Genomic DNA, 13,407 nt, shown 5'->3' with positions numbered 1-13,407 from the left:
AGATTCAGGGATGAGCACTGGTCCCTGAGAAGCAGTTGAGAAAAATTAACAGGAAGATGGAGCTTATGGTGAGGGGAGATCAACACCCGACATGCTCACTCAGAGAGGGGACATTGTGAAGCCCCAAATTTTTAACAGAAGTTTCTTTCAGAGGCAGCTCTTTAACTGAGACATATTAAATACTGGAAATGTGAGACTTTTAATGTAGTAAAGGTCTTCATGTAACACCTTCTGTCACCTCCTAGTGATTATGGAAATTTTTTGTTGGTAGTGATTTGAATGCAATGCAACACAATTATATCATAAACTCTTTTCAAAAAAAGTCAAAACAACTCAGGTACAAACACCTGGCTTCAGTCACATACCCAAAGATAGCTGGTATTCACAAAATCACACTGAGTTGAAGTCCAATACTCCAATACTACATTTAGCTCCATATTTGCAATATGGAAGTTATTATCTCCTATCTTTAATTCTCTTCTGATTGCATATAAACTGTCAATAATAATATCTATTGCTTTTTCCCTTAAACTTTTCAAATATAACGTTGGAAAAGGAGACATTTCATTTGATGAAAGAGCACAAAGACAAAAAGGTGCTTGGTACAGATACATAAAAATATTGCTATTTTACTTTGCCTCCTATCACTTTCTTTTTTGTTTAGCTCTTTAATGTATATCTGCTTTGGATGCAGCATACAACATAGACTGCCTTACTGACACATACTATGCACTATATTATTTTCTGTAATGTATGTAAAAATATTAACTTATCTATTTTCATGTCTCTGGGATAGATTACAGATTATATGCTCCAATATAGCTGGAGAAAAAAAACCCTAGACTTAAAACAACCTGCCTATTATCTCAAAACATTTCATGAAAATGATATGCATTGGAATTCAGAAATTGCTATGACTCCATCCTCTAGTAAGATCTTATCAGGACTGAAACTCTGCTTACACATTCTACTTTCATTCTTACATCTACAGTAACTTTTACGAATGGACAGATCAAATTGCACATATTCATATAAATGCATCTTTGCATTGCATATACAAGTTTGGCATAGAAACACAAACATGAATAGTTATCATATTTGCTAAGGATCTATTTAAGTCTTTTGGTTGAAAAATGTTAAATTGTGTGCTTTCTTATTGAAATTCTCATCTTCCCAGAACATTAAAAAAAATCTACTTTATATATTTATCACAACTCCAGCAATGGCATCTGGAACTTTAAGAGATGTTACTTCTTGCAAGCATCATTATTTTTTGTACTGATTAAATTGGATGTAATAGTGAGAACATATCGACTTTATTTAAGCAGTTGAGGAAACAGGACAAATCTACAAGGGAGAAAATATTTGTAATATACAAGCTTGGATGAAAACAGCTAAGACAAGAAAAACAGAAAAACCCCAAGAGCCCTTCTAAAGATTGTTTTTTAATGATCTGAAGCTTGTATTCTAATTAATTTCCAACTTTAGGTTTACATCACTGAAAGTCATCTTTGCTGACAGACAAACCGATTATTTAGTGTATAGATGACTAAGAATGAGGAATACCAATTCAAACAAAAGCAAGATGGTTAAGGTAAAGCAAAGGTTTTGAAGTACTCACCTTAGGCACCCAGTGGCATTGCGCAGCACCTGTGATGAATGGAGCTGTATTTTATGATCATCCTGGAGTGGAGAGTTTTCCCATCCAGAGTGAGGGATGATCACTGCGTTGGTCAACACTGCAAGGGCATCCTGGATGATTGGCATTTTCAGTGCATCACAGGAGGATAGATTCCAGAGAACTCCTACAAAAAGTAAAATGACTAATAATTAACACTTCTCCAAAAGAAGATTGAATGGTTTTTTGTTAAAAAAAAACCCAATCCAAACCAATTTATTTCACAGCACTGATGTGTTTAATTTAGCTGTTTCTGTCAAAAATAAAACAGACTACATTGTAGATGGGGCTGAATGACACCTGCAAACTTTTGCAGTGGGAATACAGCTTTAAATAGGAAACATGTAGTCACAGCAGCACTGGAAATTTCTCAGAGCTCTGCTTAAAAACCGAGCAGCTGATTATGATAGAGGCCTATGCAGGCTGTGAAGCACACATGGAATGAAGGGTATTACAAGGAATATTTTAGGCCTTGGTCTTCAGATATCTTCCTTCTAAGTAAAATTAATAAAAACCAGTAGCAGAAAACAGGATCTGATTTACACTAAAATTTTCACTGTTGATAGATAGACATTGAGAGAACAAAACCTCAGCCTTGTGATCTTCACTGTAATGGAAGTCACTGTCTAGGCCTGTTGGTACTACAAGCAAAAATACTTCCTCCACAATCTGATACAGTAGTACTTTCAGCAAATAATATTATATTTTGTAAATATTTAGCTACACAAAGTTAGAGAATACTGTAATTTTACATGGAAACAGCAAGCTTAATGGTGCAACTAACAAGAAGATTTACCAGAGTTTAAAAAAACCAAAATCTCTTCTGTTTCAACTTGTAATGTGTCAAAGAAAAAGAAGAGAAATCAAGAGCCGAAGTTTTCTAAGAACATCTGCAAAGATCAAGGTCACTGCAATTGTGCCACATACAAAGCAGGCAAGAAATTGTTAGGAGCAAAAGACACGCCGCCTTCCATTCCCATATTTACATATTTGTGGTTTTGCAGGAAAAGCACATGTGACTTTTCTGCTGTGCCAAGCGCCTGCTGCTGCCGGGCAGCTCTTATTGCTGGGGGAAGCTGGAGGACAATTTGCTGTTCTGAAGAACCAGTGGTCTTTATTTTAGCTCAGCACCCTTCCAGGAGTAGCTGGAAGAGGAAGCTTGCCTCATCACGCCCCTTCCCTTGCCAACATGCATCCTCTTCTGTAGAATCCAATCCTACTCCTCCCTACTCTCCTTCCCAAAGGACAGTAGCCTGGCCTCACATCTGACCTTGAGTGGCAAAATTGAGTTTTGGTTTTACATCTACCAAAGTTTTCAACCAAAAGAGAATTACTACCATCATCATCATTGTATATAGGTTACAAATACAAACACTACAAAAAATCCAAGGGAGTGTTGTGGGAGGAAAATGCTGAAGGAAGGCCTTAGGAACACAGACTCAGATATTTATAATTACAAGCAGCAAGAACACTATTTGTTCAACATTTTCCTTAGCATTCTCTGCTTTGACAGAGCAGTGCAATTAACAGGAACCAACTTACATTTTTGGATTTCCCTTTAAAATTAATTACCTCTATGGGGAGACTGTTTCTGTTATACCATTTCATGTTTAAATTATTTTATATGTAACTGTCTGCAAAGGTAGTCACACAGTTTAATATAAAATTTTGATCAGTATGCTAGTAAAGAAACCCCATTAACATGATCTGCATGAGGCAGACCAACTTTAGCTACAGACAAAAAAAAACCAGAAATAAGAATAATGTGCATTTTAATAATGTTCATCTTTTCATTAAGAACTGCTACTTTAAAGGGAAGAGAGTCTTTGTTTGAATTCTGTTCTGAGTGTCTTTATGAAAAGGAATTCCATATTTAAAGGAATAAAGACTTTCATAAGGATATTTATACTTGCTTTTCTATGTGTTCTTGCTCTTGGCAAGCTTTAATGGCACATCTACTATTCTTGAGATACCTAGCATTTTGCTGGGTTTTGTCAGTAAAAACAATACGGTTGCCTTTTTCTGTTTTACATTTATCTAGACAGGTGTAAATGATGTGCATGGTATAAAAGCAGAGAATCAGAATGCAAATCCTTCCCCCTTTAAGGTTCAATTTAGTTCTCATGCAAGACAATGCTCTGTAACTTCGTGAAGAAGTCCTATTTTAAAAGTGAAGCAGAAGAGAGTGTTTTGATGGCAACAAAACAATACTTAGGGTTTCAAGAACTAGTCATGAACTGGAAAAGCAGAAAAGAATACAAAACAAGCAAACATAAGAGCCCCATCTAGCAAAATGCTTAAAAACATATATGTCAAAACTATTTTCTATTCACTTCAGGTTCTTGCTAATTTAAAGTAAACTCATATAAACATCATGGTAGTCAGCAATTGTTGAGCCTAGAAATATTCTTTAAATCCTCTTTCTCTCTGATTTCTCTAACTGGAAAATTAAACCTTCAGAGCAAGACGATGATGGGATCACCAGGCTAAAATGGCTTTTACACCTTCTCCTAAAATGATTTTAAATCAAGGCAGAAGCAAGCAAAATTTAAGTCAAGGCAGAAGCATTGCCCAGTAAGCCTGATGCCTTTTTCCAAGTTTTTACTCCTCACAGTTTTAAAGAGTGAGATAATCCTCTTCCACCCCAGAACAATGTGTTTTATCTAATTTTGAGACTGAATACTACCAACCACATGAACCAAAAATTTTCTACTGACATGTTAAAATTTATTCTTACAAGCAGTGCAGTCTGCTACATGCTGAGGCTGGCATTCTACACAGCTCCTTGTAACCTTCTTAATTAAGAATTTGCAATTATGAAAGGGCACTGGCAATTCACTTCTCACTGGTTTTGCTGAGGATAACTTGGAGCTAGATTTATGTGGGGTTTGAGAAGAAGATCCATTGCCTGGACTTTACAAGGGAGAATGACAAAAAAATAAATCATTTACCTGATACACCTTCCATTACAGAGCCACCTTTTCACTGCATGATTCCAAATATATTTTCCAAATGTGTATTCATGACATGCCCTTTAGGGTTACTGTAAGAAGTTTTCAGAATACTCTGAAAGCCCTCTTGAACTGGGTTTCTGAGCACCCTGCAATAGCCTCAGGGGTGCCTTGGCTGACCCCTGGAGAATCTGCATTGTCATCAGCTGCCCACAGGAAGGTAAGGGACTGGACTCACCAGTGGCCAATGCCAAAAGATGGGATCGACCCAACAACATAACAGTCCAACTCAACTGTTTACCATCCATAGACTGATTCTTGTGAGAGGTATGAAATAAAGAACTAATCAGTGCTGAACATCTCTTAATCACTTTCATTCATATTTTATCTCCTTGCTTGTAAAGCTTGGAGGCATTGAGATTAATCATTTTGTGTCCCTATTTTCAGATCACTTTTTGGTTATATTGGAACATTTCTGGAAAGACAAAAACAGTTATACCAGACTGAACAAGTCTTTTTGCAGGTTTTCCATTAAAAAATGGAAATACAGTGAAAAAGTACCTTGCAATCACATTTTAAGTTTAAAACTGAGGAGAAACTGGTATTGAAAATATTCAGTTGATTCAGTTAGATGATGAATTTTGGGTCTGAGTATTAGTCTAGCAGACATCAGATGAAGGATTCTCAGAGAAGACTACAGGAATGCTTATTCTGGAGATCTTACTGCATCAAATTGCAGCTTCTGGATCAGTTTATCAGAGGCCATGCAACTGCTATAGTCAATGGGTTGCTCAATTTATTGGAGCAGTCAGAGTGAGAACCCCATAATCTCCTAATCAGACTGGAGCTCAAACTCGTGCTGATTAAACACTTCAGTATATTTTTGTGCTGGTGTTTTAGTTAGAACTGGTATATGTATATCTATAGTCAGATGTAATTCAAGACCTGATAAGCCACATGCTATCCTTATTCTATTCAAAGTTAAGAAAATAGACATCACATACATCTATGCAAAAAATACCATCATAGCAAGAGAACATATGCAAAACCAGGCAAGTCTAAACAACTATTTAGCTCATGATTCAATGTGACCTCAAATTATGACATATATAAAAACCAAACCTCTCAGAACAACTTAGACTACAAACACAAATGGAAACCAAGAAACTGGAAGAGTCATCTTTGCCAAAAAGCATTGCCCCTGCCACTATGTTTTTAAAAGTAAATCATATGGTAAAAAGATTGTAAGTAAACAAATACTGTTTGGAGAAATGAGACTTTGGTTCTTCTCAATATGGGATGTTTAAGTCAACTTTCAATTATATTAAGATTTTGCTTATTTCATATTCTCTGTAAAAATAAAAATCTACAAGTATTCTAATATATCCAGGTTCTCCTCTTCCATGATAATTTAATAGTTTGGTCATGGAGTGATGCAGAAAACCATTTGATAGTGCTGAGAGTCTGCATCCCACAAATAGAGACCAAAGCATTGGCAGGCATTTTTGTTTATATGCTGAAGGCACAAAAATACTACTGGCAGTTTCCCTCATGAACATGACAATTAAGATTGAAATCTGAATGCTAAATACCCTGCACAGAAGCCAAGCACAAGGGATCTTTTGCTGGAATCCTTAGGAAAAGCAACTTCTTCCCCAAGCTCCCAAGTGCTAGAAAAGTCATTTGCTGGCTGCCGCTTGGAGCCCCCGCTCTAATTGCAAGGCTGCTCTGCAGAGCTGGATCTGCTCCCTGGCAGCAGATGTGAGCTCCTGATAGATTACAGCAGTTCTGCTGCAGAGATGTTGAATATCAGCCACAACATTTCTTAATACAAAGTGCAGTAAGACTTCACAACCAGCTCAACCATCAAGGTGAGAAACTGGCTCGGTAACAGACTTTCTGTAGGAAAGAAAAAGTGGCTGATTTGAAAAGCTCTGGCACTTGAACAACGCACAGCTTAGAAGGAATCTCCTTAAGAGCACACTGTGAAAGTCAGTTTAAAATTGGCATAACAGACGAGGAACTTTCACCAATTTTCTTGAAATATTTATCTGGTTTGTGAATGAGTGCCTATGCATACCTTGCTGTAATTCACTGGTTGACATGCACAGAGGTGGTTTGCTATCTGTGTATAAGCTGATGTAGGAGAAGTCTGCACTGAAAAATACTGAGTTTCAGTAAAAGCCATGAGCAGGCACGAGCTTATGGAATGCTAAGTAAAGTTGCAGCAATAATTTTTTTGCCTTTGCATCCACTCATAGCCTTACAAGGGAGAAGCTTCATCAGAGGAGAAGGACTATTATGGTGTGTTTTCTTTTGTTTTATCACAAAAAATACAGCTGATCTTCACTACATAAATGTACAAGATTACACAGAGTTTAAAAAGTATAAATATTTCCTTTGAAAAACTACTCCTTTCTTTCTCAATTGCTGCTCTTTCCATTCCAAAATTACATACTGGATTTTATTAAAACAAAAAGGAGGGGCCAATTTTAGTATTGATTAAGAGCAAGTTCCATCCAAATGTGATTGCATTAACAAAAGGGTCTGTATTTCTCTCATGGGACTGAATTTTGACCTAAGGTTTCTCCTCTTTTTCTGCTGTACACTGCAAATTAACACATAACTGTGGAAGGGAAGAAGTGTCAGCCAAGAATGTTAGAGAGTTATTAGCCTTCATGTTAAACAGTAGAGGAAATACTAGAAGAGTTGACCGAGATTACTGTGGAAAGATCAGTGGTTTCTGCTTAACTTCCCTTCACGGCTGAGGAAATTCAATGAGTCCTGTTAAACACTGAAGGCAAACCAAAACCAATTCATTCTAAGTGACAGAAACACAGAAAAATATATCAACTGCTTTTAAAAAAGTTTTATCCTAACACATGACTAATGGCAATGTAATTTCAAATTAAGTACTTTATTAGAAAACATGGGAATCTAACAAGGATGGCTATATATGAATGGCAAGATGTTTTTCAGTGCTTACACCTGTATTAGCACCCAAAATCAAAACATATGTTTGATAACAGACCCTAATACAGAGAATAAAAATGTTGTAACTAAAGCTGAACATTAAGTTACAGCTCTAAATACCAAACTCCTTTCTAAAAAGAACCAGTTAGAAAGTTAGTCCTATCTATAAAATTGCATCTATGTCCAAAATGAAAGGTTCAGTGTATAGTTGCTAAACAAGAAAAAAGAAGGAACCATTTACTAACCAAATTGTTGCCTAAGAACAAGAGAACACTTTAAGTAACATTAAATGTAAATAACATTTGGGAGGGAAGAAGGGAAGTTGGCCTTTGAACTTAAAAACAACAAATAAAATTTAAAAAAATAAATTAAAAAAAATACAATTACTGGACATAGTGAAAACAGTAATTTGACCACAGAATGAACATATTTCACCATAACCTCAAACTTCCATTTTGTAAATGAAAAGTGAAATATTCTGATCTTTTTCTAAACAAGAAACTATTTTCAAAATAAAATTTAAATACTTGGTGTGGCAAATCTCAAACATTTCAAACTACAAAGTAGTTTTAAACTGCAAGCATTTTAATACTCCATCATTCAGGCAGGCCCATCAAAATTATATGTCCAGCTGACTTTTTCCAAAGAATTACTACTTGCTGAAAAAGTTCAATGCAGCTCTTATGTCAAGCCATATGCTTCAACAGATGTCCTCTATTTATCACACAAGATTACCTTGTTTGATATTTTCTCTTAAATTTAAAATTTGACTGAAGTAAAAAAAGAAAAAAAATATTTATGTAGTATATTAACAAGCAAATTATGAAATCAGTTTCACTGGTCCATGAATTGAAACCTGGGCAAAACTTGAATGTATTTTCCATAGAAGATGCATCTCTCTGTACAAGAGAAAAACCACTACCTCCCACTTAGAGAGAAAAGGAGAGCAACAAGGGACCTCCTTGGGACCTTGGGTTTTGTGTTGGCACTGAGGGTGGTAAATGCAGGACAAGTGAGTGTGAATTTGCCTGGGAAATAGGGAGAAGGAAGCGGGCTCTGATGGGAAAATGGATGAAACCACCCCTAAGCAGACCCATAAGAGAGAGGAGAGGGACTCCCCTACCAGGAGCATTGCACTGTTCCCAGCAGAAACCTCAGCACCCAGTGACTTGTTCTCCTCTGCCACATTCACCTCCAGGGAAACAGGCTCTGCAAGCCTGAGGGAAGGTTTTGTATTGCTATGTAACAGTACATTCCCTTCTACCTATAAAAATCCTTTGGATTTAACACCTTACACGATAAATCAGTGCCCCAGCCTGTTGCTAAGAAAGCAGGGCATAAGATTTGAGAAAGTATCTATTTTAACACATCTCCTTATTTAACTGGGAGCAGCAGGGGGTGAAGAAGTTAATCTGATGATTCAGAAAAAGTTGAGAATAACTCTTCATGAAGACAACAGATTCTATCAGTGGGTTTTCCCATTTTCAGAGCCAAAATAGTGACAGCATATTGAGAAAGGGGGCAAAGATTGTTTTATAATTAGACAGTGAAGTTGTAATAGATACAGTATAAAATGATCCAGTTTGAACTGTCAACATTGTTTGCCTAAGTGTTATTTGATAAGACAGCATCATTTCTGAAGAAGAATTACACAATTTATTAAATTACTTTTAGATTTGCTGGTACATATGAACTATAAATAGGATGTGTTTTGAATGACTCTGGAATTTCTTGAAGATGTCACAGTCTATAGGTTGGAAATCAGTTTCCCAACATCATATGAGCGTAAACTGTAAAACCTTTTACCTTCCTGTTTTACAAGGAAAATGACTACAAAGATTTGGTATTTTGGTGAGTTGCTCTACACTGGGTTCATAAGAAAACTTCATAAAATGCCAATTAATTCCTGCTCTGAATTTGTTTGAAAATCTCTTCCACATTTCTGGAAATGATGGCAGTATTTTCTGTAAGTGATGCTAAAATTTAAAATTTAAACTCTGCCACACTATAGAATCATACTGTAAAGTACAACACACAGCTGTGCCTGGCCGGAGCACATCCACTGACTATGAAATGTCAGCATATTAGTCTGGAGAAGTACAAATAGTACAAAATACAAGTTTTAAGTATTTTATGAAAATTATGATGATGCAATAGTGATTTTTGGAGACTATCTGTAAAACCTTAAAGTAACTGATGACTGGGGTGGGAAAACAGAGTTGCCATGCAGTCCACTAACCCTGCCACAGGGTTTGTACTACCTTGGTGGAGTTGTCTGAAGTTGTGTTGGGGCACTTGGACCTTCAGTGAGATTAACTTGAGCAGCTGCTTCTGCAGACCACATGCCTTCATTTATTTTGCTTTTGCTTAGCTTTGATAATGGACTGTATTTAGCCAAATTTTATCAAGGTAGCAGTAACAAGTAGTATTTCTGACTTTAACAAACCCTTGGTTTTCTTTTGTCCCCCCACAAGATTTAGATGTGACAGTATAAAATGCTAAACTAGCCTCTGCAAAGTTTTGGCTGTGAGATGAAAAACATTGTTTCAAAAACAAGCTAAGACTTGCAGGGGATTTGACTGAGTTTGGCATTTTTTTTAAATTCTCAGTGGTTCACAGAACTCAGGGTGGAGGTTGAAGTGAGGAGGTTTGCCTAAAAGTATCTCAAGCAAAAGAAGGGAGTCAAATTACTATGTAACCTCTGGGAACTTAAAAGGCTCTTGAATAAAGAAATACTGAAGAAACCACAATATGTAATTCCTTATTCAGCCACTGGCTTGGATCCAGAGTAAACAGACAGGAATTTTCATTACACAAATAATCTTCTTTATGTCGAAAACAACTTTTATTTAAAACACCTAATTAGAAGTAAATTACTTCATAAGCTTTAATCAACTTTTAAAATTGATTGTGGTAGGATATTGTACTTGCATTTACATCCATTTAACGAAGGAGTAGGAAAGGTCTGTTAGAGCTAATACCCTTTAAATCTCCATTTTGAATAAAAATAATTTAAAAAATACAAGCAAACTTTAGTGTTCAGGTGAGTAGATTTGAAATTTGTTAATCTTATCCTAAATCTGTTGTTGGAAAAATAATTCAAGTCTGTAAGGCACCTGCCTTTGTGCTTGGCAGAGTTCCTCAAAACACTTGCTTGAAGTTACTAAAGAGAATTTGCTTATGTGCAGACCAGACACTAAGCAAGTAATGAATGAACATATTTTCCTGCCAAAATCAAAATCATCACTTCTGAAAGCAGTGTTCTGTGCTAGCAGTTATCTAACTCCATGCTGAACCTCTCTAATTTCCTTGACTTGACAGGACACAGATAATGGAGGCAGAGGAGATGCATCATAAGAGGCACTTGTGTACTTTCTGCATTTAGCCCCCATCTCCATTTTGTTTTTCTGCATAGAGTTATGGGCCTCAAAGAATATTTGGCAGTCTTGTTCTCTTAGCTAAGCATATATTGAACCATGGCTATGTCAACCTTGTAGCAGCAGTCTTAGAGCATGATTATGCCATCATGACAATTTAAACACACATATATGGCTTTTCATGTTGTCTGTTTGAAAAGCTTGTGATAGGCAGGATATGTACCTGAACCTAAACATGTATTTTTATAATCTGATCTTCAGTTTGTGCAATGCTGAAATTATCTCTTTGTTCCAAGAGCAAGCCACTTTGTACATTTCTCTTACTACCTATTTTTTTACATTACATATCAAAAACTGCTAATTAATTAGGCTTTTCTCTGGTCAGACTTCCTTACACTTGCATTGCTCCATTACAAAATTTGAATACAATTAAGAAATGGGATACTTAATATGAGCAATACCAGAGCAACACCTAATATAAACCAGCAAAGGAAAAGGGATATAATAGAGATCTAAGGAACTACATTAAAGAGAAATACTGTAAGAATACAGAACTCATAGAAGAGTTTGGGTCTTCTTAAGGCTGCGGGAAAGTCATCTCAGAATGGGATAAAAGAGCCTTTATTAATTTTCAAGTCAAATTTCCAGAGAGCAATAAGGTTACAAATAGGTGCCACCTCTAAATGAATGTTTGTATCACAATAAAATTTCACATCTGTGTTTACACACTCCAGTAACTAAGGTAATGTCAAGGGCACTTTTGCAGAAAACTATTAAATTATTAAATTAAACTGCTTCAAGATCCTCAGTACTAAACAGTCAAACCTTTGCCATAATATCATTAAATAAGATTTAGTATACAAAAATAATCACAAGTGTAATACCTTACAAAGTCCAATAAGAAAATAACATTACAAATAGGAAACAATTGTAGGCATGTGATTTTGACTTTGGGAACCCCCAAGAGAAGAACTGCCATTGTATTAGGAAGTTAAAAATTCTAAATAATTGGCCAGAATTACTTTAACACATGAAATCCAATTAAATCTTCCACTGAAGTGAGCTAAAAAATCCATTTAAATAGAATACTCCCTTAACCATGATTGACATATCACTGCAGGCTCACTAACTGACAACTCCACAGATTAGCAAAGGCAGATACAGGGCTCAAAGGGGCCTTCTGGAGCGACTTGACCAATCTGCCAATAATTTATGCACATGCTAAGAATCAGCATGCAATCAAAAGGAGGTTTCACTTGCAGTACTTAAATCAGACCAGATAGATCTAAGGTGCACAGCATGTAATTGCTTTCAGTGACACTGAGAGATTATCCATAAGGTTATAAACTCCTCCTTATAAACATATGGCAGCTACTAAAACTGAAACAGGACTATGTAATAATATTGCATAACATGGGATGAAAACAGGGAATCAACTAGGCCAAAACACAAACTGGCCACAGCTGAAATTAAAGACAACACTAATGAATACTGGAATCCAAAGTCTGGGAAGTAAATGAAATTTCTCTCTGTCCAGCCTGACTGTGGGCTAAGGACACTGGGAGACCTAGTGCTTCTTTGAAAGAAACATGTTGCACACAGCATCTTGTAATGTTTTGTAGGAATGGAATATATGCCATTTGATTCAGTGAATAAAATGTGAATAAAATACACAGAGCCAGTATCTACCTATCTATATTTAGTATATATGTAGAGTGTTAGATAGCTTCTGCTTTATACTTTTTTTATGTCATAATTTTTAGAATTTATATATTTTCAGTAGACAATAGTTAAATCTCTGACACTTTACCGTCAACCAAAATAAGCAGGAGACTGGCTGCTAGCACAGGAAAATACAATTTCTCCTGACTTTATTTATAGCTGCAGCTCTTTATCATCATGTACTTTCTAAAAGTGGATTATCCACTTTTACCTTTCAATCAGAAATGGTATTTACAGATTTTAAACAGGTGATGCAGTCATACAAGAGCCTGTTTTAAAAGGGTTTTTTTAAATCCAGCTATCTCATTGTTCATAGGCAGAAAAGTCTTTCTAGCTGTGAAGGATCTTGTTTGTCGAAACTGAGAAGAATAGCAGTTTAAATAATTTCATCTGAGACAGGTACCCAGTTAACCAACCAAGCTGATGGAAGAAGGAGCAAGCATAAGTTGAATCACAGAATCATAGAATGGCCTGAGTTGGAAAGGATCTAGCAACAGCTGCTTGACCTCACCTTTTGCACAAGGCATCCATGGGATTCCTCTGTTATCCTTGCTAAAATGTCAGATTTTTCCATGTATTTTTTTTTTCCCTGACAGTAAAACAAATAGAAAAAATTAAACATAGAATTTTGTGGAAGGGTTATAATTAACTTGTTAAAGGCAAGAAAATCAGAAATCAGTTACTCATTGTCATTATTACCAAGTGA

General features: G+C 36.0%; 1 protein-coding gene across 10 annotated transcripts in view; it reads right to left on the bottom strand.

Annotated features, from left to right (window-relative positions):
- CTNND2 (catenin delta 2) overlaps nucleotides 1-13,407 on the bottom strand; it is a 634,494-nt gene that overhangs the window by 123,794 nt on the left and 497,293 nt on the right. For all 10 annotated transcript variants that reach the window (XR_008441479.1, XM_054003720.1, XM_054003943.1 and 7 more), the window contains one exon: nucleotides 1,622-1,805. Coding sequence is in view for 9 of the 10 variants with exons in the window: in XM_054003720.1 (XP_053859695.1) it covers nucleotides 1,622-1,805 (184 nt within the window). In the remaining variant the exon portion in view is untranslated. The remainder of the gene's footprint in view (nucleotides 1-1,621; nucleotides 1,806-13,407) is intronic.

Source organism: Vidua macroura, chromosome 1 (assembly GCF_024509145.1).
Source record: "Vidua macroura isolate BioBank_ID:100142 chromosome 1, ASM2450914v1, whole genome shotgun sequence".
Classification (NCBI taxonomy): domain Eukaryota; kingdom Metazoa; phylum Chordata; class Aves; order Passeriformes; family Viduidae; genus Vidua; species Vidua macroura.
The sequence above is the reverse complement of the archived record's forward strand: the minus strand, read 5'-3'. Positions and strand labels throughout refer to the sequence as shown.